Source organism: Dryobates pubescens, chromosome 29 (assembly GCF_014839835.1).
Source record: "Dryobates pubescens isolate bDryPub1 chromosome 29, bDryPub1.pri, whole genome shotgun sequence".
Taxonomy (NCBI): Eukaryota; Metazoa; Chordata; class Aves; order Piciformes; family Picidae; genus Dryobates; species Dryobates pubescens.
Window position 1 is genome coordinate 3,779,331 of NC_071640.1, and position 26,660 is coordinate 3,805,990.

The window sequence follows — 26,660 nt, forward strand, 5'->3', positions numbered from 1 at the left end:
TTCCTGCTGTCGAGGGTGCGGGGGCAGCAAATTGGGGCGGTCATGGCTGCAGGAGAGCTGCCTGTGGCGGGTCCGGCTGAGCCCAACCCTTTCTCCTTCCGCGAATTTGTACGCAGCAAGGCCCGCAGCGGTGAGGAGGTGGCCGGCACCTGCCAGGTAGGGCCGAGGTGGAGACGCGCCTGAGCCCCGCCGCGCTGAGGCGTCCGCCCCATGCCCACCTCAGCTCTGCTCTCCCGTCCCGTCCGCAGGCTGCACCGCCCGGCGCCAGCCTCGGCCCCAGCCTCGGCCCCCTCTTATTCCCGGATTCAGTGCCTCCCGGTGAGGCGGAGGACGACGAGGAAGAGGATGAGTGGAGCGAGAGCTACCAGCCTTTGGCCGTGGAGCAGGCCCATATCGCCGCCGTGGGTCCCGCCTCACCCTCCGCTGGCTCCTTCTTCTCGGAGAGCTTGGGGCTGGCAGGCAGCGAGGACCTGAGCGTGGCCTCTCTCGGAGCCCCCCCAGGGCCGAGGTTTCGTTCCCAGGGGCAGCCCAGCTACGAGGAGGTGAGCACCTGCGCCGACCTCTCGGCACCTTTCTCAGTGCGGGCCTTAACGCCGCCTGCGGGCTCTGTCTTCTGTGTCAGACTGATGCAGAACTTGATGTCAAAGTGTGCTGTCAGGAAGGGTTGTTAGAAGAGCTTGAAAAAGAGCAGCAGGTTCGAAAAGCTGCTCTGCAGCATGAGTCAGATCCAGCACCTTTCTGTCCAACTGCTTTTGGCATGATCCAGGTGGCTTCCTCGTGCTTTTGCAGTGTTACTAGCTTAGAATTAACAGTATTTGATTAGACAACCTCTGTAGTGATGGTTTGGTGCCACGTTTTTGTACCCCCTTCCCAGGGTTAGTGTAGTCAAGAGGGGAAAAACCAGGTGTGAAGGAACAGGTGAATGTAGTAGGAAGTGTAAGACAGCACTAGAATTAGCTGAAGACTTTTTCCATGTTACTTCTTTTTTTCTAATGAGAGGTTTTTTATTTTTATAGCTAAAAGAAGAGAATGCCAGCTTGAGAAGCAAGATCAATAAGCTTCAGATGCTCTCTGAAACTCAAGCAGACAAGTGCGTAAGCCACAGTAGGGGGGGAAAGTAACCACATAAGAGAGGAGCTTAGAAGAGGTCCTCAGTGGGAAGAGTCAACAGCTTTAAAGAAGGGGGAAAAAAAAAGTAGTTGAAATCTGTGCTATTTGTTTTAAAACAGCTTTAAGAAACTTGGTTTTGTTCTTGAAAAAGGCTTGGAAAGTAAGTGGCAAGCTGATGACTGTTTAGTGTGTGTGTGTGGCTTATGCTTCATGCAGCTTAGGTGGTTAGGGAAAGGGTAGGGCTTGACAGGATGCATTTCTATGGAGCTTCAGATTAACAAAAGAATCATTCTTTTTTAAAGTAAAAAAAAAAAACCACAAAGTTTTTGCTGGTGAGCAATTTGGAGAAACTTGAATTATCTGAAGTTCCAGAAGCTAGGGCTGGCAATTTCTTCAGTTCCCATCTGAATCCTCTGCACTCTGCTGTTTCTCTCAGGGAAGTGGTATTTCCATGGGGTTGGGGTAATGGGGTAACTCTTTGTTTCAGAATTACCCTTCTCTAGGCTGATGGCACACAACCCTGGTGTCTGTAGGGCCTTTCTGCCTTCAGCTGTATTGTTGCCATTTATACCAATGGATGCTGAACAGAGAAACCCCCTCAACCACAGCCTTGGAAGTGGAGTTCTGTGGGAAGACTTCATTTTTCTTATAACAGACAAAAAAGAGTTTCTTAATTCTTCTCTACAATTTGTTTCCTGTTGCAAGTGCTTACTGTACAATGTCCCTTGGTTTAAGGATGAAGAAGCTGGAAAGAAAGCTCCAGGAAAACAAAATCAAAGAAGAAAAAGAAGCGCAGGATCTGGAAGCAATGGTGCAGCACGTGGAACAAAATCTCCAGCTGATGACTGTAAGTGTGGGTATTTGCCATAGTAGTGGGAGCTGTGTGGTTCCCTTTCCTTCTTCCCCTAGGAAAGGGAGGGGAGCTGAAGTGATTCCTTAACCCTTGTGAGGAGAAATGAGGAGGAAATAGCTGATGAGGCATTCCGGGGGCACTGTCCCTGTCGTGTAAAGCACTCAGAAGATGAGGTGATGTAACACCTATTCCATTTATGTGCTGGAATGAAGTGTTTCTATGAAGCTCAAGCTGCCTGCTGTGCCCTGAGCTCTGCTGTAGTGTAACTTATCTTTACTCTGTTGCAGAAACGAGCTGTTAAAGCAGAGAACAGTGCTGCAAAACTGAAACAGGAGAACGCACTCCTTCAGGTATGCAGCAGTGTCCTCAGGGCCTTGCTGAATGTACCAGGGTTGAAAGTCTACATCTGGAAATGGAGCCTGCCAAAAAAGGATGCTGAAGAATTTTAACTGCACCTCATCTTTTCTAGTGAATGCTCCAGAAGATGTTTTAGACTAGAAGATTTCAGCTCCACACAGGCTGTCAGCTTCAGCTCTGCACCATGTGGTGCTTCATGTACAATGCTGCTGAAGTTTTGTGTGGTGTTCAAATGCTGTTTGACACTGGGGACCTGTGAATGGCATGATCCAACAGGGGAAACAGGTGTTCAGTTGCAGGAAGGTTCCTGATGGAGAAGAGAGAGAAGCTTGAGGGATACTACAGATAGCTCAGCAGAGCCTGTGGGGTGTTAGGTGGTAGTGTCGGTGTCAAGCTTCCACCTGCACATTCCATCCTGCTCCAACACTGGATTGGTTCTGTGAAGCAAGCACACTTGAGGGCAGACAGGCTGTCATGAGAATACTGCATCCATCTTCAGTTTAAATCAAGGCTTCCAAGTTGTAGGTCTTTGTCCAAGAGAGCTCTGCAGAGCTGGGAATAGCTTCTCTCTAGGCAGGCTTGTAATGGGATCTGGTCATGAGTTGTCGTACCTAATAAATCAGTGTACCAATATATTCATTCATTGCTTTAGTTGTATCTATTGCAGTGGTGCAGCTGTTTTCAGGTGAAGTTTTTCCCTCTCTAGGTTCAGCTGAAGAACTACAAGACAGAAAATGAGGCCCTGAGGTTGGGCCAGTCATCAAGTCTGGCTGCAGTGAAACGAAATGCAGACCTGGCCCTCCAGAACCTTCTCACAGTGATAACCAACTCCCAGTCCTCCATCAAGTGAGTGTTTAAGATGAGTGTCCTAACACTGTCCCAGATGCTTGTCTAATCACTGAGGTCACACCTGAATGTCAACAGTGGGTTTTTTAGGATTGAAATTTGAGTATTCTGTGTGCCACATCAGCTCATCTATGTTCCTACCTACCTGTGATGGATTTTCCTCCAAACAGATAGAAGATGTCTTAGTTTTACACTTAAGGTAGAATAGAATAGAATTAACCAGGTTGGTAAAGTCCATCGAGGTTGTAGCCAGGTGTGGGTTGGTCTCTTCTCCCAGGCAACCACCACCAGAACAAGAGGACACAGTCTCAAGTTGCACCAGGGGAGGTTTAGGCTGGAAGTTAGGAAGAAATTCTTCACAGAGATTGGCCATTGGAATGGGCTGCCCAGGGAGGTGGTGAAGTCACCGTCCCTGGAGGTGTTTAGGAAGAGACTGGACGAGGCACTTGTGGATGTACTTAGATGCTCCAACTCTCTTATACTTGTCCAATACTCTGTTCAGATAAACTTGAAAAATCAATGCATGGGCAAAAATCATGATGATGGGCTCCCTCCTGCTCTCCTCTTCAGTCTAACTCTGTCTCTCCCACGTTGCAGGCAGCTGGTCTCTGGAGCAGAATCGCTGCAGCTTGTCGCCGATCTTCTTAAATCAATAGACAGAATTTCTGAAGTCTCAGAGGATGGACAGTGACTCAAAACAGTCTCAAATGGAGAACTTTGCTTTTATGCAGAAACCACTACTCAAAAGTTAATTTCTAAAAAGACTATTTACGACGTGGGAAGCTTTTAGTGCTGCTGCAGACTTGGCTTCTGCTCTTTCCCCACCACACAGCCAACGAGCCACTAAAACCCGAATCGACCACAGTATGTCCCTTCTGTTCACCTGGGCCCTCGAATCCATCTCCTCTCCCACCTCGTGTTCCCGTGAGAGCCCCAGATTCAGCCTGGGAACTTCACCAAGCACCCCGAGTTTTGCCTGGGACCCTACCAGGGTTCTGGCTGGGGCCCTCCTCACAGTCTTCTCGTCGCGGACAGAAAAGGGGTTGGGGTGTTTATGCGGCGGGGTGAGTCCCTGCGGGGCTCGGCCTCGGGAGGCGGTTTGCACCCCTTTCCCGGCTGCTGTGTAGCCACTCTTGCGCAGGTGGCCGCACGGTCTGTGTGTGGTGCCAGGGAGGGGAGCAGGCACCGGGGAGCGCTCGATTGGCTGGGTGGTGTGGCGCGGATGGGGCTCAGCTGACAGGGGAAGGCGGCGGTGATTGGGTGGAAGGAGTATCGAAGAGCGGCAGTGATTGGACGGAGGAAAGGGCTGAACTCCTCAGTGATTGGACTGAGGGAGGGACGGAGCCCGGCAGTGATTGAACGGGGGGAGAGGGGCGGGCCCCAGCGGCGGGCTGCGCGGCCCAGGCCGAGGTCCTGAGCCCGCGGTCCTGCCATGTCCCGCTGGACGGGCCCGCCCGGGGCCCGCTGCCCGCCCGCCATGGAGGCCGCGCTGTCCCCCGCCGCCCTCGACCTGAATGCGGAGCGGGAGAAGATCCGTCGGGAGATCGAGGAGCTGGAACGGAGCCTGGAGCCCGGCGGGGCTAACATCGAGATGGCCGTGTCCGACTCCAGCCTCAGCTCCGGCACGGGTACGGTGCGGCGCGGGCTCGCCCGTCTCTCACCTTCTCCGGTGCTTCTGCTCTGGCCTTCGAGACTCGTCTGGCGTGGCGGGGAGAGGCTCGCGTCGCTTTCGTGTTAAGCCCGCCGTTCGTGCCAGTCGCTGCGCACAGGCGGTGCTGGGAAGGAATTCCGGCGGACCTGAGGCGCGGCATCTTCCCAGGGCTTCCTTGGCAAGCGGGAGAAGCGTCCTGCACCGGCGTTTGGCGTATTTTCGTTATGAAACCCACGGGAAGCTAGCGGGAAGGCAGAGAGAGCTGTCACGCCTCCTGATGGAGGTTTCTAGTCAGGGCAGGTGGCAAGGAGCTGACTCACGAAACGTAGCAGCTCCCCAAATAGCTTTTTCCACGCGGTTTGAACGAACACCACAAATTCTGCTGTGGGAGCCGCTCCCTTTCGCAGCCTGCCTGTGTCTCCTAACATTAATTTATTTCAAAGCGAAGAGGAGGTGGTAATAGTTCAGGTTCTCTGCCTGTGGTTGCTGTCACAAACATTTAGCTGCGTGTTGGCCATGCAAGTCTGAATAACACGTTAGAAATCTGTAGCCACACTGAATGGAAAACCAAATATTGCTGAAGAGGGTGGAAGGGCAGTTAGGTGCTTACAAAGTTCCTGGGTTCTGCTGGGTTAAAATATTTACCAAGCTGCACTCTCTGGAGCCTGTAATTTGTCTTGATGTGAAAGACCAAGATGTAGTTGCATTGATCTGCAGTTAGCAGGGGCTGCTCTTTTTTGCCTTCCCTACAACAACAACGAAGTGCATGCACAGAGTGTAGCTAAATCTCATTTTTACTTGCCAGTGTTGGCAGTATGAAGAAAACTCTAATGGTCATGCCTGGGATGCTCCTGTGCTTTATTCTGTGTGCTTTAATTGGGTTTGAAACTTGTTTTTAGTCTCCCTGCAGTCAGCATTTTTGTGTTTGTGTTGTCTGACAGATGATGATGGTGAAGATGATGACTCAGATTCTCCTGTTGAAATGGTAACCATTTTCTCTTTTTAAGCTCATCTTTTCATTTGTCTATGGAAGGGAGCAGGAGGAAGGGGAATTTCACTCTTTTCTGGGGAAATACAGGCTTATGACTTGGCTACATAGCTCAGGAAGGTTTAATGCAGACCTGGAGGTTTAGTTATTCCTGCCCAAGACTTTGTAACTCACTTGGAAGAGGGACTTCATGTGAAAACCAGAGGCCCTGTGTCCTAGTGATTGTTGTTTTCTGTCACTGGAAACTTCACCTTCTGAGGAAGTCACTGAGAAATTGCACATAAGAAACAAATCATCAGCTTGTGATCAATAAATCTTGTTTTTCTTCATACCTGCAGAACACTGGGTTTGTACATGAGGGGACAATTCAGTGCAGCTGCTTCTTTGCAGTTGACTTACAGTTTTGAAGTTGGTGGCATAAGACCTGGCATTGGCAAGGTTTGGAGTCAAATAGCTGCAGGCTGAACTAATGAACAGGGCAAAGGGGAGCTGGGCAAGGCCTGGAACAGCCTCTGGGTGTCTTCAGAACAGCTGCTGGGGGGAGACAAACAGTTATGAGCCTCCAGATCTTTTGAACTGAGTTTTGTAAGGTGATGGCAGTGTTGAGTTACAAAATGAATTGCCTTAGGTACCTGCTTCTAAAGCAAGCAGTTCCCCCCCTCTAAAATGCCTTATTTGCTTCAAGGAAATGGAGAGGGAAGATGACAGTAGTGATGATGATACTGAAAGTAGCCTGCCACAGGATCCAGAAACGTGTCTGCAGATGAACCATGTGTACCAGGAAGTCATCCAGGAGAAGCTTGAGGAGGTTGAGCTTCTCATTGCACAAAACAGAGAGCAGCAGGTGAGTGAAACAGGAGTAAAATGTTTATTCCTCTGCTTTTCTGGGTTGCCATCTGCCACTTTCCCCAGTAAAACTTTCCAGGACATTCCTAATCCATCACTACTCCCAGTGGAATCAGCTGCAGCAGCCATGGTCCCTTGCTCATGTGCTGGGGCAGCCACTGCTCCACTTGCTTGGCCAGGAACCAGGTTCACTTTCTTTGTGGCACTTCAGTGTCAACTGACTGGCCCTTCATGTGGTTTGACTGATGGTTCCATGCCTTGTTATCACCAAAAATGCTCCCACTGGGGTATTTGATAGCTCACCATTTAGCTCATTGTAGCAAGTTAGTGGTTTGTGTGTGTTTGTTTGTTTGTTGTTTTAATTGACTGCAGTGTTCTTGTACAAACTTAGGGAGTTCCAAATCCTGTCTTTAACACACACAGTGACTCTTTAGAACCCTGCCTGGGATGTTTGTGGTGGCTTAGCCACTTGCTCCCTGCAATGAAGAATTTGAAGGAGATGCTAATACTGGTTAATTCATTCTTGTCTTGCAGAAGGAACTCATGGGTGAGCTGAGTGGTCCAAAGATAGCAAAAGCAGGAGATGGTAGAAATCTACCAGCAAATATATTCTTGGGTCATTTTATGAAACCCTACTTTAAGGACAAAACAACAGGAATTGTAAGTAAATATAACTCAGTTGCATCCTGGTATGTCCCTCAATGATAGATTTAAATTGTGAGTGTGTTTATTGGTTGGACTTGGTGATCCTGAGGGTCTTTTGCAACCTGAATGTTTCTGTGGTTCTGTGTTAAAACTGTGTTGTCTTTCTGCTGTGTAACTGGGGAGTTCCAACTCACTCCTGAGTTACAGCTCTCCTTTTTTTTCTTTCCCCTCACTTGTTGCTTGCTTACCCTCCTTTGGGAATGTTTGTTCATTCCATGTCTGGCTGTGACATCTGCCCCTGTACTTAGCAGTGGTTAGGCCACACTTTGAGTCCTGTGTCCAGTTCTGGGCTCCTCAATTTAAGAAGGACATTGAGAGACTTGAAGGTGTCCAGAGAAGAGCAACGAGGCTGGGGAGGGGTCTGGAGCACAGCCCTGTGAGGAGAGGCTGAGGGAGCTGGGGTTGCTTAGCCTGGAGAAGAGGAGGCTCAGGGGAGACCCTACTGCTCTGTACAGCTACCTGAAAGGAGGTTGTAGCCAGGTGGGGGTTGGTCTCTTCTCTCACGCAACCAGCACCAGAACAAGAGGACACAGTCTCAAGCTGTGCCAGGGGAGGTTTAGGCTGGAGGTGAGGAGAAAGTTCTTCCCAGAAAGAGTAATTGGCCATTGGGATGTGCTGCCCAGGGAGGTGGTGGAGTCACCATCCCTGGAGGTGTTCAGAAAGGGATTGGATGTGGCACTTGGAGCCATGGTTTAGCTGTTGGGAGGTGTTAGGTTTTAGGTAATAGGTTGGACTTTATCTCTGAGGTCTTCTCCAGCCTGATTGATTCTATGATTCTATGATCTGCAGGTGAGTTCTGAGGAGAGATGTTCCAGCTAGGGGGCACTTGATCATTCTGTTTTTCAACATAACTTTCATTGTTTGTCTTCATCTCCACGGTCTGATTCTGTGCAGCTGTTTAAAGTACTCACTGAAATCTGATTGTCTTTGAAAGAGAGCTTTCTGAGGAAGCTATTGCTGCTTTTTGTCATGTATTTTTAAAGTGTCACTAGCAAAAGGAGATGACTTCTCTTCCAGCTGTTACCATACATGTATTAATGCAATATGCAAGCAATGACTGCTAGTTTTCCTGTTAGATCCTACTCAAGCTGGTAGCACATCATAAGTGGCTACCTCTGTGCATCGTGTGTGTGTGTTCCTCACATTTAAAATGCTCCTTCAACCAACCACTTCAGTTAATGTGAGCAGAGCTGGCTCTGAGCTGAGCCTGCTGTGTAACCATGGACAGATTCACCTGCCTGAAGGATCTGTTTGTATTTGTTTCCTTCATGTATTTGTCTTCTGATGATCTGGGTGCCTGTGCTTCAAAGGGTAGCTGAGCAGTTTGGATGTGACAGTTGGCACAAGTTTCAGCTGCCAGTCTCTCTCTATAGCAGGCCACGCTAGAGTTCTAAGAAGAAAGATCAACTTCTCTGCCTGTCTGACTCCTCCAATGTTTCTAACCCTTCTAACCTTCTCTAGGGCCCTCCTTCCAATGAAGACACCAAGGAAAAGGCAGCTCAGGGGATAAAATCTTTTGAGCAACTGATTTCAGCAAAATGTGAGTCACAATATTGGCTGCTCAGCATTCTGTAAGAGCTAGAACAAACACATACATTCATACTGTTAATTCCTCCCTCCCAGTTGCACTTGATAAACATCAACATTTCTGATAGTTCATACTTGATTCCACACACACACAAAGAATAGTTCAGAGTAAATGGGATGCTCTGTAAATCCAGTGAGTGATTCATGATTTGCATTTGTTTTGATGCATCATTAAACAACAGCTCTGAGCACTCTGAAACCAAAGGAGCTGGTGCAAGGGTAGTGCTGAGATGAGAGAGGTTTAAGGGGCACTTACAGCTCTGGATGGGTGTTGAGCTTTGTTTTCACCTCTTTGTAACTTGCAAGGCTGCAACTTGCCCAAGTCAGACCTGCCATTAGTCATTGTGGGGGAGAGGAGGATCAGTTTACCTCCCCTCTCCTGGATGCTTTGCTCAACAAAATCGTGTAGCTGATGAAGATGAGCTGGTACTGAAAACCTGGGGGGTGCTTGAATAGTGGTGTTGCAAGCAGTGGCTCATTCTTTTGACAGTGGTTTTTGCACTGATCTGATGCTCCCTTGCCTTGTTTTGCCTAGGGAAAAGCCGGGAGAAGACACTGCTGCTGAAATCAGTTGTAAGTGACCGCCTGCAGCGCCTGCTTCAGCCAAAGTTACTGAAGTAAGTACTGTGCAAAAATCTCCTGATGAGGGAGTTATACATGAAGGAAGGGAAGGATATATGGGGAGATTCCACCTTCCTTCAGTGAGCTCTTGTGTTAACTGTTTGAGCTTCACTAAGGTTATGAAACATAGCAGAGATACTTTGACTGTCAGCATTGGGCCTGGGAGAGCTGCTCTGTGAAGCACAGCAGTGATCTTGAACACCCCTGTCCTGTGGACACCAGTGCAGAGGATGATACTGTTGGAGATAGCAGCATCTTCTGTTCTCTCTTGACATCTGTATTTGTGTGTGCATGTGGAACCAAAGGGTTCCTGCAATGCTCCAAAGGGTGCCTGCAAATTTCTGCCCATAAGTGAGAGGTTACAGCATTCAGGTTGGGCTGTAACTGCTTCATCATTGTTTTGCAGGCATCTGGCAAGTGGAGATGTTTAGGTTTGTATTGTGGCATTCTCTGCCCATCTGTTTCTTCCCACTGACACAGTGATAGAGCTTAAAATAGCCTACAGGGCTTGAAGCTGAAATAGTGATATTTAGCGAGGTTTAGGATGGACATCAGGAACAATTTCTTCATTGGAAGGGTTGTCAAGCCCTGGAACAGGCTGCTCAGGGAAGTGGTGGAGTCCTCATCCCTGGAGGGATTGAGAAGCTGTGTAGATGTGGTGCTGAGGGACATGGTTTAGTGATGACCTGGCAGTGCTGGGTTAACGATTGGACTCAAAAGATCTTAAAAAGTCTTTTCCAGCCTAAACAATTCTGCAGTTCTGTGATAATGCTGTGTCCAGTGAGAGAGTTTTTTCTCTGCCTGGAGCTGCTGTGGCCTGGCTTTGTTGTTGTTGCAGCAGCCATTGGTTCCCTCTGTAAACACCAAAATGATTAATCTGAGGCCTCTTCTGGGTCGATGATTTGCATTAAAGGGGCAAAACCAGGATAATGAGTGGGAAAAGCTAAACCAGCAACACTTCTGTGTAGTGTGGAAATAAATGTGAAGGGAAGAACAATGCTGATGGGGAAATCATCTTTGCCAGGTATATTCTGATGCCACTGACCTCATTCCCTTCTAGTCATGTTAAGTAACAATAGCAATGTCTTTGAACAGGATGAGTTACTGGAATCAGAAACTGGAGAAAGTCAAGACTGAAACAGAGAAACAGGTCTTGGAAAAGCAAATCAAAGAAGTGGAGCAAGAAATAGAGGCAATTAAGTGAGATGTCTTCCTTTTATCTTCTTGAAAATGAGTTTATTCTTATAGTTTACCTTTTAAAAGTCTCTCTTTTCTCAAGCCCTTCTAAATAGGATGTTGGAGAACACTTGTTTATGTGGACTTGCAAAAAAATGAAGTGCTCTTCAAACTCATCTCCCCAGAGCTTTTGCTCTTTAATGTGTCTAGAGCAATGTGTTTTGCTGCTGCATGGATTGCTGCTTCTGCTGAACCAGCATTCTCTTGTAGGCAACTCTTTCAAGAAGTAATACAGTTTGGGGCAAAGTCAGTGTGTTAAAGAGCCTGGGCTGCTTTTAGGCAGCGAGTGTTCAGCTGGCTTGGAAGTCAGTAGCAGGTGGGAGGAATAAGATGAAGGAAGATCAAGACAAAGTGACTGCTGAATTAGCCATTTCATGGGGTTCTTTCTTTCTCTTTGTACCTTCTGCTTTAGCAAACTCCCAGAAAGTGACTTGTTGGGGAGCAGATTTGATGAGCATGACTGGGAGAAAATTTCAAACATCCATGTAAGTTGGGAGATCAACTGGTTTATTACTGCTGCTATCTGTGTCCCCTCTCTTGAGGATTCCCTGGCTCTGGTTTGTTTTGCATCCACCATTCCCATCTTGCATTTCTTGAAGCTGACTGTTGTGTGATCTCAACCTGGCAAGCACAGAAGTGCTGAAGGTTTGCTGTCACAGGTTGACTTTGATTTAATTCTGGCAGAGTGCAGTAAGACATAGTTGGAATGCAAAATACATTCCTTGGCTTAGTGTTCCTTTCTGTCCAGAAGTTCAGTCCCAGCTGTAAGACCAACCAGGTGTTTGCTGCTTCTTTTAGTTTGATGGACAACGTAGTTCAGACGAGCTGAGGAAGTTTTGGCAAAACTGGGAGCATCCAAGCATCAACAAAAAGGAATGGACTGAGGAGGAAATACAGAGGCTGAAGAAGATAGCTTCTAAACACCGTTACCTGGACTGGCAGGCAATAGCCCAGGAGCTGGGGGTAAGGTCTTCTGAGCTCAGGCTCCAGAGGTGAGAAGTCACTTGACTGACTTCATGGTGTCTAATGTCAATTTTCAGAGGACACATTAATGTTAATTTCTTGTCAGCTGTTGCCTTTCTGAGAAGAGTTGAAGGACAATACCAGAAAAGTTTGATACTTTAGCCTTGCTCTCTTGCTTTCTATCCTCATAAACCCCCAGTGACCTGAGTAGCTCTGTTTTCATTGTATTAAGACAAACAGGACACCTTTCCAGTGCCTGCAGAAGTATCAAGTCTATAACAAAGATCTGAAAAGGAAAGAATGGACCAGAAGTGAAGATCAGATGCTTTTAGAGCTTGTTCAAGAGATGAGAGTAGGAAGTCATATCCCATACAAGAAAAGTAAGTGACCTACAAGTGAAAATGTCTTCCTATCTTCCATTCACCCATGATGGTTTGGGTTTTTTTTCCCTTCTCCCAAGTCACTAAATATTTAAAGTCCCAAATCCAAACCTGTAACACCCATGAGTCAGCAAATGTTGAACCTCTCAGATGTGTACTGGAGCTGAAACCTTTCCTAGTTCTCTGCTGGTGGAAGTGTGTTGCTGGGCCATTGTGTCTCATGGGCAGTGCCACGATGAACAGCAACACGTTGTGTAGGCCTTGCTCTTCCCATTCTTTCTGTGTACCATTGTGAAGGATTTAGGCTGAGATGTAAATGCTGTTTGTGGCCATCCACTGTTTGACAATGCCACAGTTACAATGTGAAGGAAGAAACCCTGCTTGCAACAGGCTTTGAAACACACCCTTGTATTTCTAGTTGCTTATTACATGGAAGGAAGAGATTCTGCTCAGCTGATTTATCGATGGACAAAGAGCGTGGACCCCAGTTTGAAGAAGGGCCCCTGGACACCAGAGGAAGATGCTGTAAGTTCTCTTCTCTGATGCCTTGAACTGCAGGGTGCAGAAGTAGGGAGGTTAAACTGTTGGGCTGCTCCGTGGCTACACATATCTGAGCTTAACAGGGGCACAAAGGGGTGTAGAATGGACCAAGGTGGGCAGTTTACAGAATCACAGAATTGTCAGGGTTGGAAGGGACCCCAAAGATCATCTAGTTCCAACCTCCCCTGCCATGGGCAGGGACACTCTCCACTAGATCAAGTCACCCAGAGCCCCATCTAGCCTGGCCTTAAAAACATCCAGGGATAGGTTCTTCCACCACCTCCCTGAGCAACCTGTTCCAGTGTCTCACCACCCCTAGGGTGAAGAACTTCTTCCTAACACCTCATCTAAATCTACCCTGCTCTAGAGGGCTTAGAAGCTCCTGAGCACTTCTTCTGAGAGATTTACTACATGGTGGAAACAAATACAACTGCTTCTGCCACAGGCCTGCTAGGATTATGAGTGATGAGAATTTCAGCCTCTGCTTTGTCTGATCCACATAGATGCTGTTGGCTGCAGTGAAGAAGTATGGAGAGCGTGACTGGTACAAAATCCGGACAGAGGTGCCGGGGAGGAGCGATGCTCAGTGCAGAGATCGGTGAGGCCCCTCAGAGCAGCAGGCTTTCACCTTTGTTACACTGATTCTATAAACATACCTGATTTGCTTACACCAGCCTCATTTCAAGTGTTCCAGCACCCTCATGGTGCAGAACATGTTTCTAGCATCCATTCTAAATCTGCTCTGCTCTAGTTTGAAACCATTGTCCTTCATTATATCACTGCAGGCTTTTGCAAACAGCCTCTCTCCTTCCTTCCTGTAGACCCCCTTCAGGTACTGACAGGCTGCTCTTAGGCCTCCCTGGAGCCTTCTCTTCTCCAGGCTCAACAACCCTAGCTCCCTCAGCCTGTCCTCATAACAGAGGTGCTCCAGCCCCCTGATCATTTTGGTGGCCCTCCATGTAACCCTGCATTTGTAGTTGCACAAGTCAAAGAGGTGAAACGGGAGTTTGACAGAGAATGTGCTTTGCTGCCTGTGGAGTGCTACTCCCTCAGTGTAGTTGCCTCTGGGTTAGCAGAAATTGGGAAGAATGTTGTGCAAAATAAAGCAAAGGGGTCATTAAACAGGAATAAGTGCCTGTGGGGAGGGAAGGTTGGCCTCCAGGTATTGTCTGTGCATCTGTGAAAATGATCTTCACAGTCACTTCTTGTCACTGAACAGCATAATGAGCTGCTGAGCAGTTTTCAGCCTTGGACTCAACTTCAGAAGACTCCAAGTACAGCATGGCCTAATTTCAGTGACCTGCTCTCCAGCTGCTTGTAGTTCTTAATCATCTGGCCTGATATTTTGGAGAACAAAGTGATTGTGGCTGGGTTGAATTAAGGGAGCAGGGCTGGGACCCTTCAGACAAAAGACAGACTGCAAATGAATGGTGGTTTTGTTCAGCTTCAGAGTATGCAGTGATGAGTGGAGCTTTACAAGGAGAAGGGAATGCTCTTTAATGTTTTCTCATTTTGAAGGTACTTAAAAGCATTGCACTATGATGTGAAGAAAGGCAAGTGGAGTTTAGAGGAAGAGGAGCAGCTAATTGAACTGGTTCAGAAGCATGGCCTGGGTAAGTGTTTCTGTGCCTTGATCTTTAGCAGCTTAGAGAAGTGTTATTAAAGAATTATCATTTAATTTTTCTCCTCCTTCATTTTAAGCCATGCAGCTGCCACTAGCAGGCTCTGCTTCCTCCTGATGATTGCAGCCTTCCTTGTAGTGTGCAGTCTGTGCCTGGATATTAAGTTAACTGAGAGACTGTGTGGTCAAGAGTTGTGTGGCTGTGTTTGGAAGGTGTCAGAGGGGCAAGTTCCCTCTAAAGAACCTGTGAGAGTTCTCTTATTTCCTCTGAGTGTCCTGGGTTGAGTTGAATCTGCTGATAAGTGTTCAGTACCATGCTGCTGTCATTCAGTGCTGGCTGAAGCAAAGTGCCATGGGGGCTTGAAGTTCAAATTGTAACAAGAGTCTTCCTGTTGCAGTTGCTGCTTCTGGTTTCCAGTTTGGGGCTGTTGGGCTTTTCCACAGTGCTGGCTGCTGCGTGCCTGGGAGGGGGGGAACTGTTTTCTTGCTGGCTTCTGCTGCTTCTGCTGAAGTAATTGTATAGTTTGATCTCCTTGAACTCCTTATCTCAACCCAGGGTTGGGTTTTTTTGTGCTACTTTCTCTTCCCTGTGTGCGTGGGGCTGGGATCTTGCTTGTGAGAGCAGGCTGTGTTAACCTAGGACACTGAGACGACCTCCCTTAACAAACAGAAGCTTTTCAACATCAGTTTAAGCTTTCTTCTAAGACTTCTCTTACTGCTGCAAGGGAGTGTGTAGCTCTGCTCTAGTTTTTAATCACTGGTTCCTTTTCTGGGAGTTTCTAACTTGAGCTGAGTGTGTAGCAGCACAAAGTCTGATCAAAGACGACTAATGAGTAATAAGGCTTTGAGATCCATTCACAGAGTAACTGCCTTGTACAGGGAAAGGTCTAATGTGTGAATAATGTTCTGCACTGACAAGGCCTTGTTGCATTCAGAGATGTGCTCTGCTCTGCGTCCTTTTTAGGTCGCTGGAGTAAAATAGCTTCTGAACTGCCACATCGGAATGGCTCCCAGTGTCTGAGCAAGTGGAAGCTCATGATTGGCTCGAAGGTATTGTACCAAATCCTGCAGTGTCACAATCCCATGTCTAGAATCAGGATTCTCCAAACTAAAAGCAACCAAAATGTGAAATCAAGACACAAAGTGGCAGGGATTTCACACAGTGTTTTGGTGTGGATGTTCATGCTCTGGTTTTTGATACGTGAAAGCAGCCTGGAGGTCTGAAGTTGATTTGCTGCACACTTGTACAGCATCCAGAATTTCTTGACTGCTTCGAAGTGCCTGTTATGATGGGATGTATGTAGGTTTTCATGTAGGTACCTCATGAGTTCCCAGTTTTGGTATCAGGCACTGCAGGAATTCTGTACCTTCTAGGTGGTCTTAAGCAGACAGTCTTGTTCCCATGGGCAAAGCACCTGCTCTAGGTGAAAAGCCTCAATGTGTCGAGATGAGGCAGCTGTACTTAGTTTGTACTTCCTCCTGCACCAGTTCTTAACACAGCCTTGTCCCTATCTGTAGTTTTTCTTTGCATACAAGAGTCTAAACCAATAAAAATCTGAGCCCAGTTGTCAGCTGCAGTGGATGTAGTTAGTCTCAGGAGAAATAAAGCAGAGCTGTCTGTTTGGAAGCCACACCTTACTGATAGGATACTGCTCCATGAGACTTTAACTTACTGTTTGGAGAGGTGGATGAGTCAGGGGTGAACACTGGTGTTAGTCTGGAGACAAGGAGGCTCAGGGGAGACCTTACTGCTCTCTACAATTCCCTGAAAGGAGGCTATACACAGGTGGGGGTTGGTCTCTTCTCTCAGGCAACCAGCACCAGAATAAGAGGACACAGTCTTAAGCTGTGCCAGGGGAGGTTTAGGCTGGAGGTGAGGAGAAAGTTCTTCCCAGAAGGAGTAACTGGCCATTGGAATGTGCTGCCCAGAATGGTGATGGAGTCACCATCCCTGGAAGCGTTCAAAAAAGGCTTGGATGTGGCACTTGGAGCCATGGTTTAGTTGTCAGGAGGTGTTAGGGATTAGGTAATAGGTTGGACTTGATCTCTGAGGTCTTTTCCAACCTGGTTGATTCTATGATTCTCAAACTTGTCTGTGATTCCTTTGAGAAGAAAAAATACAGGCCACCAAAACGCCAGCACGTGGAGGAGAGCTCCAGCTCCTCAGAAAGCAGCAGTGAAGACATTGAACTGGACTTATCAGACAGCTCAGAGGAGGAGGAGACAAGAAGCAAGGAGGAGAAACCTGCCTTTCCTAGCATTGATTTGTGGGTACCCACACGGACAGATACACAGGAGTCAAACAAAGGAAGATACCAAACTCCATCCCTTTTCTCTCCTGCAAGTGCTGATGCACAGAGCAGCAGCAGCAGTGTAGTCCCAAGAGCAGCATGTGATGGAGACAAGGGCAGCATTGCTGGTAAATCATCAGAGCTAAACACCCTCCTGAGGGGCATTGCACGGCCGCATTCAACAGACGTCACTGTGAAGAATCCAGCAGAAGTCCTGAGCAAGGTGAAGCCTGGGATTCTCAGTCTGTTCTTGGTGGGACTAGAGCTTAGACCAGGAGCAGCCTGGGAGTGCAGTAAAGAGAGTATGTGATGAGGAGATGGCAAAATCTTCTGTGCCTCTCTGGGCTGCTTTCTGACTGTGCCATTGGGTGGAGCTGTTGGCAGCTGAGCTGTGACATTAAGCAGAAATTTCTAGCACTGCCTCCCCATGCCTTGCCTGGAAGACAGCAGTGTTCCTTCCTGCATATAGTGTCAGAGGGGCAAAGCTTGTGCAGATCTTCATAAAGCAGTGTGGTCCAGTGAACTGTGGTGTCTCTCTCATCTTTTCTTGTATGCTTTTGTTGTAAGGCTTCGAGATGTGGGAAGCAAGTGCTGCGGGTTACCCTGGAGGATGTGAGGAGAGTACTGAGACACAACACGTGCTTCCAGAGGAAGCTTGTAAGTGGCTCTTCTATCTTGTCTGCTTTTGTGATGTGAGCACTGCCAGGCTATGTTTAGTGGGAAATGCTTTCTGACAGAATCACAAGTCTTCCTGCACTGTAGCCTCAAGGGGGCAAGTCCATTGTTTTCATGTATTTATTTCATAACTCCTCCATGAATATTTTTGTCTTGGGACTAAATTACAGTAATTACCTTCCTAACTGGAACTCTTCATTGTGTATTTGTTCATGCACAGCAATCAAAGTTACTAAAGCCTCCTGCCATTGTAACAAAGCCATCTGGAGGTTGCACCCCTGGCCAGAAGCCTCAGGGGCTGCAGAACGTCACAGAGAAGGCTTTTCGGCAAGAGAGAGAGCGGCTGAGGAGGATGAACCTGGACAGAAAGCTTCTCATGGCAGTGACACCTTGGGTGGGCAATGTGCTCCTGCCTTGCACCTTGCAAACTGGGAAGCTGGCTTTTCGTCAGACAAAAGGTAGAGGTGACCCAGCAGGGACAGGACTCTCCTCCTTTTTGTCCCTGTTTTCTGACACCCTGAGCAAATACCCAGCTGATCCTGATGTTGGATTTCCTTTTCTAGCTGATGCTATTCAAGAGAAGATTAAGTCCATCAGTCTTGTGAGCACTCCCCTCTTCACACTTTTCATTCAGGTAGGTTTAACAGCATTAGCTGCTCTCAGACAGTGATGATCTTTATTTCTGTGCTTGATGGTTAAATGAAATTTGATGCTTAAATCTCTGTTTGATAAACAAGTCCTCTAATTGCTGGATTAATCTGACCTCCTGCCTCTTGGGTGATGGTTCTTCAATCAGTCCTGCATCCAAAATCTAATTCTGGCAGGGCTTGAAATGGAAACATGTCCCCAGAATTTTGCATGTGAAGAAGCCTTTCTCATCCATCTCACACTGTCACTGGCCCTACCAGAACACTTTTGTCCTCAATTAAATCTTAATGCAATTCTCATCTTGCAGCTCTTTCAGATTGATACCAACGGCTGCATGAAGATCATCCGTGAGAGAAGGCTGAGGCAGGCAGAGCTGCTTCGGGCTAGCACAAGAAGGCCTCAGCAGGTATTGTCCATGGCCTCTTTCCAAGCTTTTCCCACTGAAGGCTTGAGTGAAGCAGAGATTTTTAACTGTGTGGCCAGTGGAAGTCTTTGTTTTGGCCCAGAAGCACAATCCAGTGCTGGCTACTTGTATGGGGTGTTGGCAGGTGTGGGTTTAATTCACATCTGTGCTGGTTTAATGATCTTCAGATACCTCAGAAGTATAACTTAATATAATTTTTTTGACAGGCTTCCCAAAGTGTGGAGACTTCTTCAGGTACCTACCAGAACATTTGTTTTGTGATGTGCAAGAGCTTTTGCTTAACTCTTCCACCATTATGTTAATGACCAGTGTAACTGAAGGAGAGCTTGTGGAACAAAACTGCATTTGTCATGCTCCTTTTGCCTAGCTCTTGGATCTTTCAGTTATTGGCTAAACATGTTACCCTTTGGTAAGGACTGGAAAGAACACTGAAGGGCTGGGGGACCAGTGGCATTGGGCCACCAGTTCTGTAGACTGTTGCTCCTAGATGTTTCTCCAGCAAGGTGCTGGTTGTAGTGAATATAGAGTAACTGAATGGTTTAGGTTGGAAGCTACCTGAAAGATCATCTAGTTCCAGCCCCTCTGCCATGGGCAGGGACACCTGCCACCAGCCCAGGTTGCTCAAGGCCTCATTCAGCCTGGCCTTGAACACCTCCAGGGAGGAGGTATCCACAACCTTCCTGGGCAACCTGTTCAGTGACTCACCACCCTCACTCTTAAAGAATTTATTTCAAATCTTCAGTCTAAATCTTCCCTCCTCAAGCTTCAATCCATTCCTTCTCATCCTATCACTACAAGCCCTTGTAAAAAGTCCCTTCCCAGCTTTCTTGTAACCCCTTTCAGGTACTGGAAGGCTGCTATGAGGTCTCCTTGGAGCCTTCTTTTCCCCAGGCTGAGCAGCCCCAGCTCTCTCAGCCTGTCTCCAACCAAAAGCCCAGTTCCTTGTCATGCTGGCTGGTGTGAAGGTGTCCATGGACAGTTCCTCCTGTGCACTCTTAAGGTGCATTCCGAGCCCTGGTGTGACTTCTAGGGGCAATTCCATCGTTACTGAACAAGTGGCAAGCCTGCTGCATCAATTACCTGAAGGATGTTAGGGTTGGACTTGATTAAATCAAGACTTAGAGCATTGTAGAAACTCTCACAAACAGGAATTTTGCTGCTTCCCATGCAGGGTATTTGATACTTAAATAGCTGAGGAGTGGCTTTGGAAAATACTGCTGAGTCCTTTAATCTTGTTTCCCTTCTTCCATAGGCAATTCATCACAACCTTGTACTCAGAGGAACTCCCAAAGGGGCATACCAAGGAATGCTGTCAGGAGACCTGTAGCCTTAAAAGTGAGGGAGACTTCAGCTGCTGCCTCTGAAAGCAGCACTCCTGCCACACAGGGAGCAATTCCAGCCCAAAGGCAGAAGCCTAAAACTGTCTCGGAATTGCTGAGGGAGAAGCGGCTCAGGGAATCCCGGGCTAAGAAAGCTATGGAGAGGACAGTATTTGTTGCTCCACAGGTGCTGGTTTCAGGGCCTCTGATAATCCAGGGCCCACCACAGCAGATCATTCCTTCTGCACAAGCAGGGAGCAAACCTGCAGCAGTTGGTTGTACAAATAGCCAGGTACAGTGTGCACCAGCTCCACTGCCAGCATTTACTTCTGTTGCAGGTTCAACTTCTGCTGTTGTCCTTGAAAACCATTCCTCATCAGTACCAGAAACTGGGAAAAACCCTGGTTCCTTGCAAGGAACAGAAGTACAATCCAGTAAGGAAATACAAGAGCAAGCTTTGGAAAGCAGCCCTGAAGGAGGGGTGAATCCAGCTGCAGCAGAGAAGGTCCCAAATCAGGGAGGGTGCAACGGTCAGGTCCTGGCTGGTAGCTCAGCTTCAGTAGTGTTGCAAAACCAAGCTTTTGTGCCACATCAGATTACAGTGGTGCCTGTTGGCATTGATTCTGGCACCAGCAAGCTGTCTCTTTCTGCACCAGTTACCTGTGAGCTGAGCAGCAATGGACCACAGCAGAGACCAGTCAACCTACTGCCTGCTATTGTGACTCCCCAGACTGGTTCACCTTTGATTCCCAACAGCTTCCTGCCCTTCACATGGGTGGTAACACCTCAGGCCTTGCTCCCCACTGCTGTACAAACTGTGGTGGGTGTTCCCCAAGGCCTGCCAGCTGCTGCTGTAGGAAGTCCATGTCAGACCACTGTGACTTCCAATGGCAGCGTTTCAAGCTCAGCAGTGCCTCCTGTGCCAGCAGGAGCAGATCTGCCTCAGCCCAGCAGCGCAGAGACTGAAGCAGCCAGTGCCCAGTCAGCAGCAGGAGTACCTTTGGCAAGGACAGCTAACTGTGCCACAGCTCTCTTGCCTGTGACCTCAGCCAGTCCTGCATGTGCCACAACAGCCACCGCTTCTTCTGCAGCACCTGCATGTTCAGGTGGCTTCTCCAAGGCTTCTGACTCCTCTGCAGCTCAGACTGCTCTTCCAGCTGATGCACCAAGCCTGTGTGCTGTGCTGCTGCCACAACCACAGCTGCCTGCCAGCACTCAAGGGGCTGATTCCCAAGGTGCATCGAGCCTCGCTAGTTTGGGAAAGAGCCAAGACTCCAGTACCACCTCCAATCCAAAAGGGGTCATGCTCCAGCCAGGAGATCCAGTTCCCCATAACAGTGTCCCCAGGAACTCTGATGGCCTTGCTGCACAAGCAGTGAAAAACAGACCTATTGCCTCCAAACCTCCGAGCACACAGCCTGCTGATGGTCCAGCCCAGCCAGCCACTTCCAGTGCAGAAAAGAATCTGCTTGACTTCAGCCTGATCTCCCTGGAACCTGAGGGGCTAGTGAAGGAGTGGCTGAGTGGGAAACAAGGTGTCCAGGTACCATCACTGCAAACCAGGCTGCCCTATCTGCCGCCTTTTCTGTGCAACTTAAAAACCCTCTCGAAGCTGCTTCTGCAGAAAGCAGCTCTAGAAGAGCAAGCAGCACATCTTCTGCCTTCTGGTGCCAGTCAGGCTGAGGGCACTGGGGTGGATTTGCAGGCCATTGCAGAACTGGTGCAGCAGAAGCTTGGCGATAACCCTGCTTACCTCCTGCTGAAAGCCAGATTCCTAGCAGCCTTTACACTCCCAGCTGTGCTAGCAACTCTGCCTCCTCCAAAAGTCACAACAACTCTGTCCACCAGCAGGAAGCAATATAGAGAGAGTGATGAAGAAGAGTGGCAGAGTGAGAAGGAAGTGTCTGAGGAAGAGAGCGATGGGAATGAATCCACAGGTGACCAGTCAGATGGGACAGCTGGTGATGAGCCTGGAGACAAAGACACTGATTTACTGAATCAGGTAAAGCAGAGGTGCAGAGGCTAAAAGCAGAAAGTTACTGCCAGCTAAATGCTGCACTGGCACCCAGGGGGAACCCCCCACTGTTCTGAAGTGTGGCAGAAACGTGCTCCTTTTGAGTAGGCAGTTTTGCAGCTGATGAAATGAAAAGCTCAGCTGGGAGCCCTGAGTCCTCATAGGGGTAAATGTCTGTGCTTTATGTAGCACTTTAGACTTGACATGATAGTTCCTGGAAGTGGCTATCAAAGCTCCTTTCCTCCTACACTTTAGAATCTGCTGCAGGGACTCTGGTGCTTTTGGGATCAGGCCCTTATTTTTCATCAGATGTGTCCTTTAGTTCCAAATAATACCAAGGGAATTATGTTTGCCTCTGTTGCCATTTGATGTCTTCATCCCAAATTATTTTATATGACTAGAGATTACTGGAGCATGAGGAGCAATGTAAACCATCATGCCAGCCTAAAACCCACCCTGATTTTTCAGCCAAAGCCAGTACTGGCCAGCACTGTTTCTGCAGAGCATGCCAGGAGGGTTGTGTAGCTCAGCCTTGCATTTCAGGTCATTGTGGCTCCAAAATAAACAAATCAAACAGTAATGAAGATGCATAAACAAGGTAAATGGCTGCTTGTACAGAAAGATGGCAGAGCTGCCTAGAAAATCAGAGCTTTCCCATAGGAAGCCAGCACTTCTCTTTTGTTCTAGCTCTGACTTTTACACTTGGAGCAAGTTCAGTGTAGTCTGAACTGTCCAGAATCAGCAGCAGTTCTTCACTGCCTGCCTCTGTCCTGTGTCATCTGCCACCAGACTCTCTCCCACTCCTTTTATTAACACCATAGCCAGGTTCTCCTGCTGCTGTCCAGTAAAATGTTCGTGCTGCGGTAGGTGTTGTGAGAATCAGAACTTTGTGCTGACCTCTGTTGTCTGGGGCACTGTCTGGCTCCAGCAGTGGAAACTAAAGTGTCACATGACCTCTCTAATGAATGGTTGTGCCCAGACAGAAAACTACTGCAGGAATTGCTCTGCTTTGGTAGCAGAAACAGAAAGAATTGCCAGTGTTGGCTGGAGGGTTAGCTCTGAAAACTTCAGGGTGTTCTGTGCGCACTGTGACAATGGTAACAGAATCTCACCCCATGCTTAACTTTGAAGGTAAATGGAAGGCTTTGGGAATCTTGCTGAGGTCTCTAAAATGAAAAGCTGGCTGAAGGGGTTCTTTTGTAGTCATGGTGTTGATAGGCTTCTGCTTGTGTTGCAGGGCATGGGAGCTGAAGAGAATGCTGCACAGTCTGCCTTGTCCTCCTGCACTGATGTGGCTGATGGCAGTGCTCTGCCGATCAGGAGAAGTGCTCGCTTCAGGAAAAGGAAGAGGATCTGAGGAGGAAATGTGTTAGTAGCTACTCACTGAATCCTCTCTTTCTTGCCTGAGAAGAGAACCTGAAACATTTGTCTGTGGTACAGCTTAGACAGTGAATCATGACCCTAGGGAAAGGACTGAAATTACCTCAATTTTGTTCCCTTAGGAGACAGAGTTCTGCAGTCACCCATTAATCATAGACTAAGCCTAAAACTTGGACTCTCAGGGGGAGGGAAAGTTGCTGTCTGTGTGACAAAAGTGTGCACCAAAGGCTTGAAGGTCCAACATCTGACAGCCTTTTGGTCCATGCTGCTGCCCCTTGAAAACGCTGTGGTTAACAGGAGTTGTTTGTGCTTTGTTACAGGAGTCCCTGGGATGAGCTCTGCCTTCCTACGCAGCAGTTAGGAGGACTCTTTGCACTACTCACTTTTCACACTTCCATCAAACTGACCCAGCCAGAGCTGAGGAAGAGAAGGAAATGTCTGGACTGGTTTTCCAATCACCTGACAAAGTGTCTGCACCTTGAGACAAGCTGCAAACAGTGAAGCAAAAGTGGCTGAAGGAAAATCTTTCAGGCACAGACCAAACCTCTTTCAAACTAGCCCCTGCCATGGCTGCCCTGGAGGAAGGTGGCTGAGATGTGGGGGAAGCAGCAACGATGGTTATTTATTTCCTTTTTTGAGTCAGCCCCTATTTATGTCAATGTTTACCCACAGTCAGAATATGTTGTTCATTGGGTGGGTTTGTTGTTGGGGGTTTATTTCAGTGCTGTGACAGTGGTTTTGCTCCATAGCTAACTGTCTGGATGCTGCTGAATAAGCAGCAGCTTAATTTTGTATCAAAATGAGCCTTGAGTATTTGTTGAAATACAGATGTTTTATTTTTCTCACTTACAAATTGTGTGCTGTTGGGGGTGTTGGTGGTTTGGGTTTGGGGATGGTTTTTTTTGGGCCTGGTAAATAGTGCTTTTAATAAATGTGTGTCTGAGTGGGATTGCTAATGAGAGAAATGAAGTTTGCAAGCTGCTTGAAGAGCAGGGAGAGTGTGGAAAATGAATAATGCATGTGGCTAAAATAGCAGCATTGAATTAGGCTTGGATTCTTGGAGCCTTCCACAGCCTGCCCCATACAGACATTAGCAAATCACTTCAAAACTTATTTCTTCCCTCATAACCCAGCAATTTCTCTCTTACAGAGAGGTGCAAGACTAGCTGAGTCAAAGCTGATAAAATCTAGTGGGCAAGTGCTGCAGACAGCTTCATCCCACTGCATTGGCAGAGCTTCCTGACGGTGTAGTGGTGGTGAGCTCAGAGCACTGTGAGTTCAGAGCTGAGGTCAGGGGGACAAGTGAGCACCAACGTTGCTGTAACTGAGTGTCAAGACAGTATGGAGCAGAAGGAAGGATTTTGCAGTGCCTTTCCTCTTGCAGTGTGCTCTCTCTTCCATATGCCAGTGCAGATAATGTTTCCACAAGAAATTCAGAGGTGGCAGAGGCTCTGCCATGCAGTTCTGCGCTGTTCACCACAGGGCTGTTGGCATGAGGCGTGGGTAGTGAATGTGATCTGTGCTCTAGGTGGTTGTTGCCCTTTGCAAATGCTGTTCAAGAGATGCCCTTGTAATCTCACAGCTTGTGGAAAAACTTTGTGCAACCATAAGCAGCAGCTGTCCTTGCTCTTTTTCAGGATTAAAGTGAGCAGTCACTGCAGAACAAAAAACTCCTGAGGCTAGATTGGTCAATTAGCAGACATTCTGATTACCTTCAGCAAGGGCATAGCTAATAGAGGTACTGTATCTTTTTAATCTAAAGCTAATGTAATGCCTAACAAGAAGCAGAGGCTTAAAGCATCTCTGCCCCACTCCTGATGATAACATGGAGAAACTCTCCAGAAACTTAGAAAGCAGAACAAAGAGGAGAGTGGGAAGCTGATGGGAAAATGTGTCATGCTGCCATGGTATCAGAGAGTGTATGTTCCTCAGACTTTTTCAAGTCTGCTTTAAGACTGTTGGTGAGTTCTTGTTGCAGCTCCAGTTCTAGGACTGTGGGAAGGCGGGGAGGCAGTCAAAGGTATGATGTTGATGCTTCACATCATCACAATGCTGCTTGCTCTGCTGCTCCTTTAATTACTGTTAGAGCCACAGCCTGTAATTTGGGAATCGTGGGTTATGTTCCTTGCTTTGCCAAGACTTGAATCCCTTTCCCTCAAAATACTGAGTTGTCACAATTATACTTGAAGCTTAAGGACATCCAAAATTAGAGGCATCATTATAGAAATCATCCTTTTCAGCTGAGCTCTAAACCAAGAGAGAGTTCTTGTTGCCACCTGCTTTCCTCTGGAAAGGTGTTAACGGCTAAAAGGCCACTTGTGGAGTCTCTTTCTTTTAACTGTGACTTGTTTTGTTCCCTGAAATCAGCTGGACAGACCTGTGCTGTGACCTTCACTCTTTCTAGTCTAGCTGCCTACTACACAAAGAAACTTTCTGGACCCTAGCTGGGGCTTGGGTTGTACAGATTGGAAAACAAAGCAGGAATGAAGCTGAAACCACTGCGTGTGTGATGCTGCTGACTCGCGGTGGGACTGCTCTGTCCCTCCTTCCCTGTCACCCATTCTGGCTTCCCCTTTTTAAATATCTGTTGTGGATTTTGGGTTTCTTATTTTTTTTTTCACCCCTTCCCTATCAGAGTACAGCTGAGTAGTTCCCCCTTTTCTCTTTCTCAAACCAGTTTTGCTCCTGGAATGATCTTTGTTCTAGCCAAAGGGAGGCTGCATCCAAGACAAGTTTGCTCAGAGACAGGACACAGACAAGTGTTGCTAGACCAGCAGAGGAAACAAGGAGACTTTTGACTGCACAGGCTAAGGTCAGTCCTTGCAATGCAGAATGGTTTATGTTAAGAGGGGAAATACCTTTCTTTTACAGCTCTGATGTAGGGGTGTGGTGTTTATCAACAGGGGAATGCATTTCTTTTAACCTGCTGGGGCTGGTTTGATGTCAGGCAGAGCATTTTCTCTGTGATAAGCAATAATTACTCTCTGTCAGTCCAGGTCAGTAAAGTGACCTGTCAGCCTGATGGGTAACAAGTGTGTGCTGAAGGTGTTGGGAGTCTTTCTCTGTGCTGGAGCAGAAAAGCAATGAAGGTTTGAGCTGGCCTTGGAGAGAGGGGCAGTAAGATGTGTGTGAAATTCCAGCCATGTGCAGAACTCTGTTCCTGCTCTCTCTGTCCCTTAAGGAGGTGACAATTTCAAGCTGTGCCAGGGGAGGTTTAGACTCGAAGTGAGGAGAAAGTTCTTCACTGAGCGAGTCGTTCGTCATTGGGATGTGCTGCCCAGGGAGGTGGTGGAGTCACCGTCCCTGGAGGTGTTCAAGGGGAGATTGGACGTGGCACTTGGTGCCATGGTCTAGTCATGAGGTCTGTGGAGACAGGTTGGACTCGATGATCCTTGGGGTCTCTTCCAACCTTAGTTATACTGTGGTACTGTGATACTGTAATGTGACTGCTAAGGTTTTTGAGAGCCTTCCTGAGCCACTGGAAGTGACAACTCCATGTTTGCACGTGGATAAAGTTACAGCAGGCAGAAAACCAGCAGCTGTCACCATTGGTGGGGGTTCACAGAGCCTTTTGTAGGTGTTGGACTTGGGGACTGTGTGGTCAG

General features: G+C 47.8%; 2 protein-coding genes across 2 annotated transcripts; both read left to right on the forward strand.

The window, feature by feature from the left end:
• The first annotated feature begins 42 nt into the window (after positions 1-42).
• Positions 43-3,921, forward strand: ENTR1 (endosome associated trafficking regulator 1). Its single transcript, XM_054174175.1, has 7 exons — positions 43-156; positions 249-542; positions 1,017-1,090; positions 1,846-1,957; positions 2,251-2,313; positions 3,027-3,166; positions 3,764-3,921. The coding sequence occupies exons 1-7, from the start codon at positions 43-45 to the stop codon at positions 3,855-3,857; spliced, it is 891 nt and encodes a 296-aa protein (XP_054030150.1). The 3' UTR covers positions 3,858-3,921.
• A 534-nt stretch (positions 3,922-4,455) lies between these two features.
• On the forward strand, positions 4,456-23,913 carry SNAPC4 (small nuclear RNA activating complex polypeptide 4). Its single transcript, XM_054174320.1, has 23 exons — positions 4,456-4,794; positions 5,759-5,802; positions 6,491-6,649; positions 7,186-7,311; positions 8,818-8,896; positions 9,479-9,560; positions 10,660-10,764; positions 11,213-11,285; positions 11,599-11,763; positions 11,996-12,143; positions 12,562-12,668; positions 13,187-13,281; positions 14,202-14,296; positions 15,269-15,354; positions 16,417-16,818; positions 17,163-17,252; positions 17,491-17,728; positions 17,834-17,904; positions 18,226-18,324; positions 18,549-18,576; positions 19,595-21,663; positions 22,913-23,043; positions 23,376-23,913. The coding sequence occupies exons 1-22, from the start codon at positions 4,599-4,601 to the stop codon at positions 23,030-23,032; spliced, it is 4,677 nt and encodes a 1,558-aa protein (XP_054030295.1). The 5' UTR covers positions 4,456-4,598; the 3' UTR covers positions 23,033-23,043; positions 23,376-23,913.
• The last annotated feature ends 2,747 nt before the right edge of the window (positions 23,914-26,660 follow it).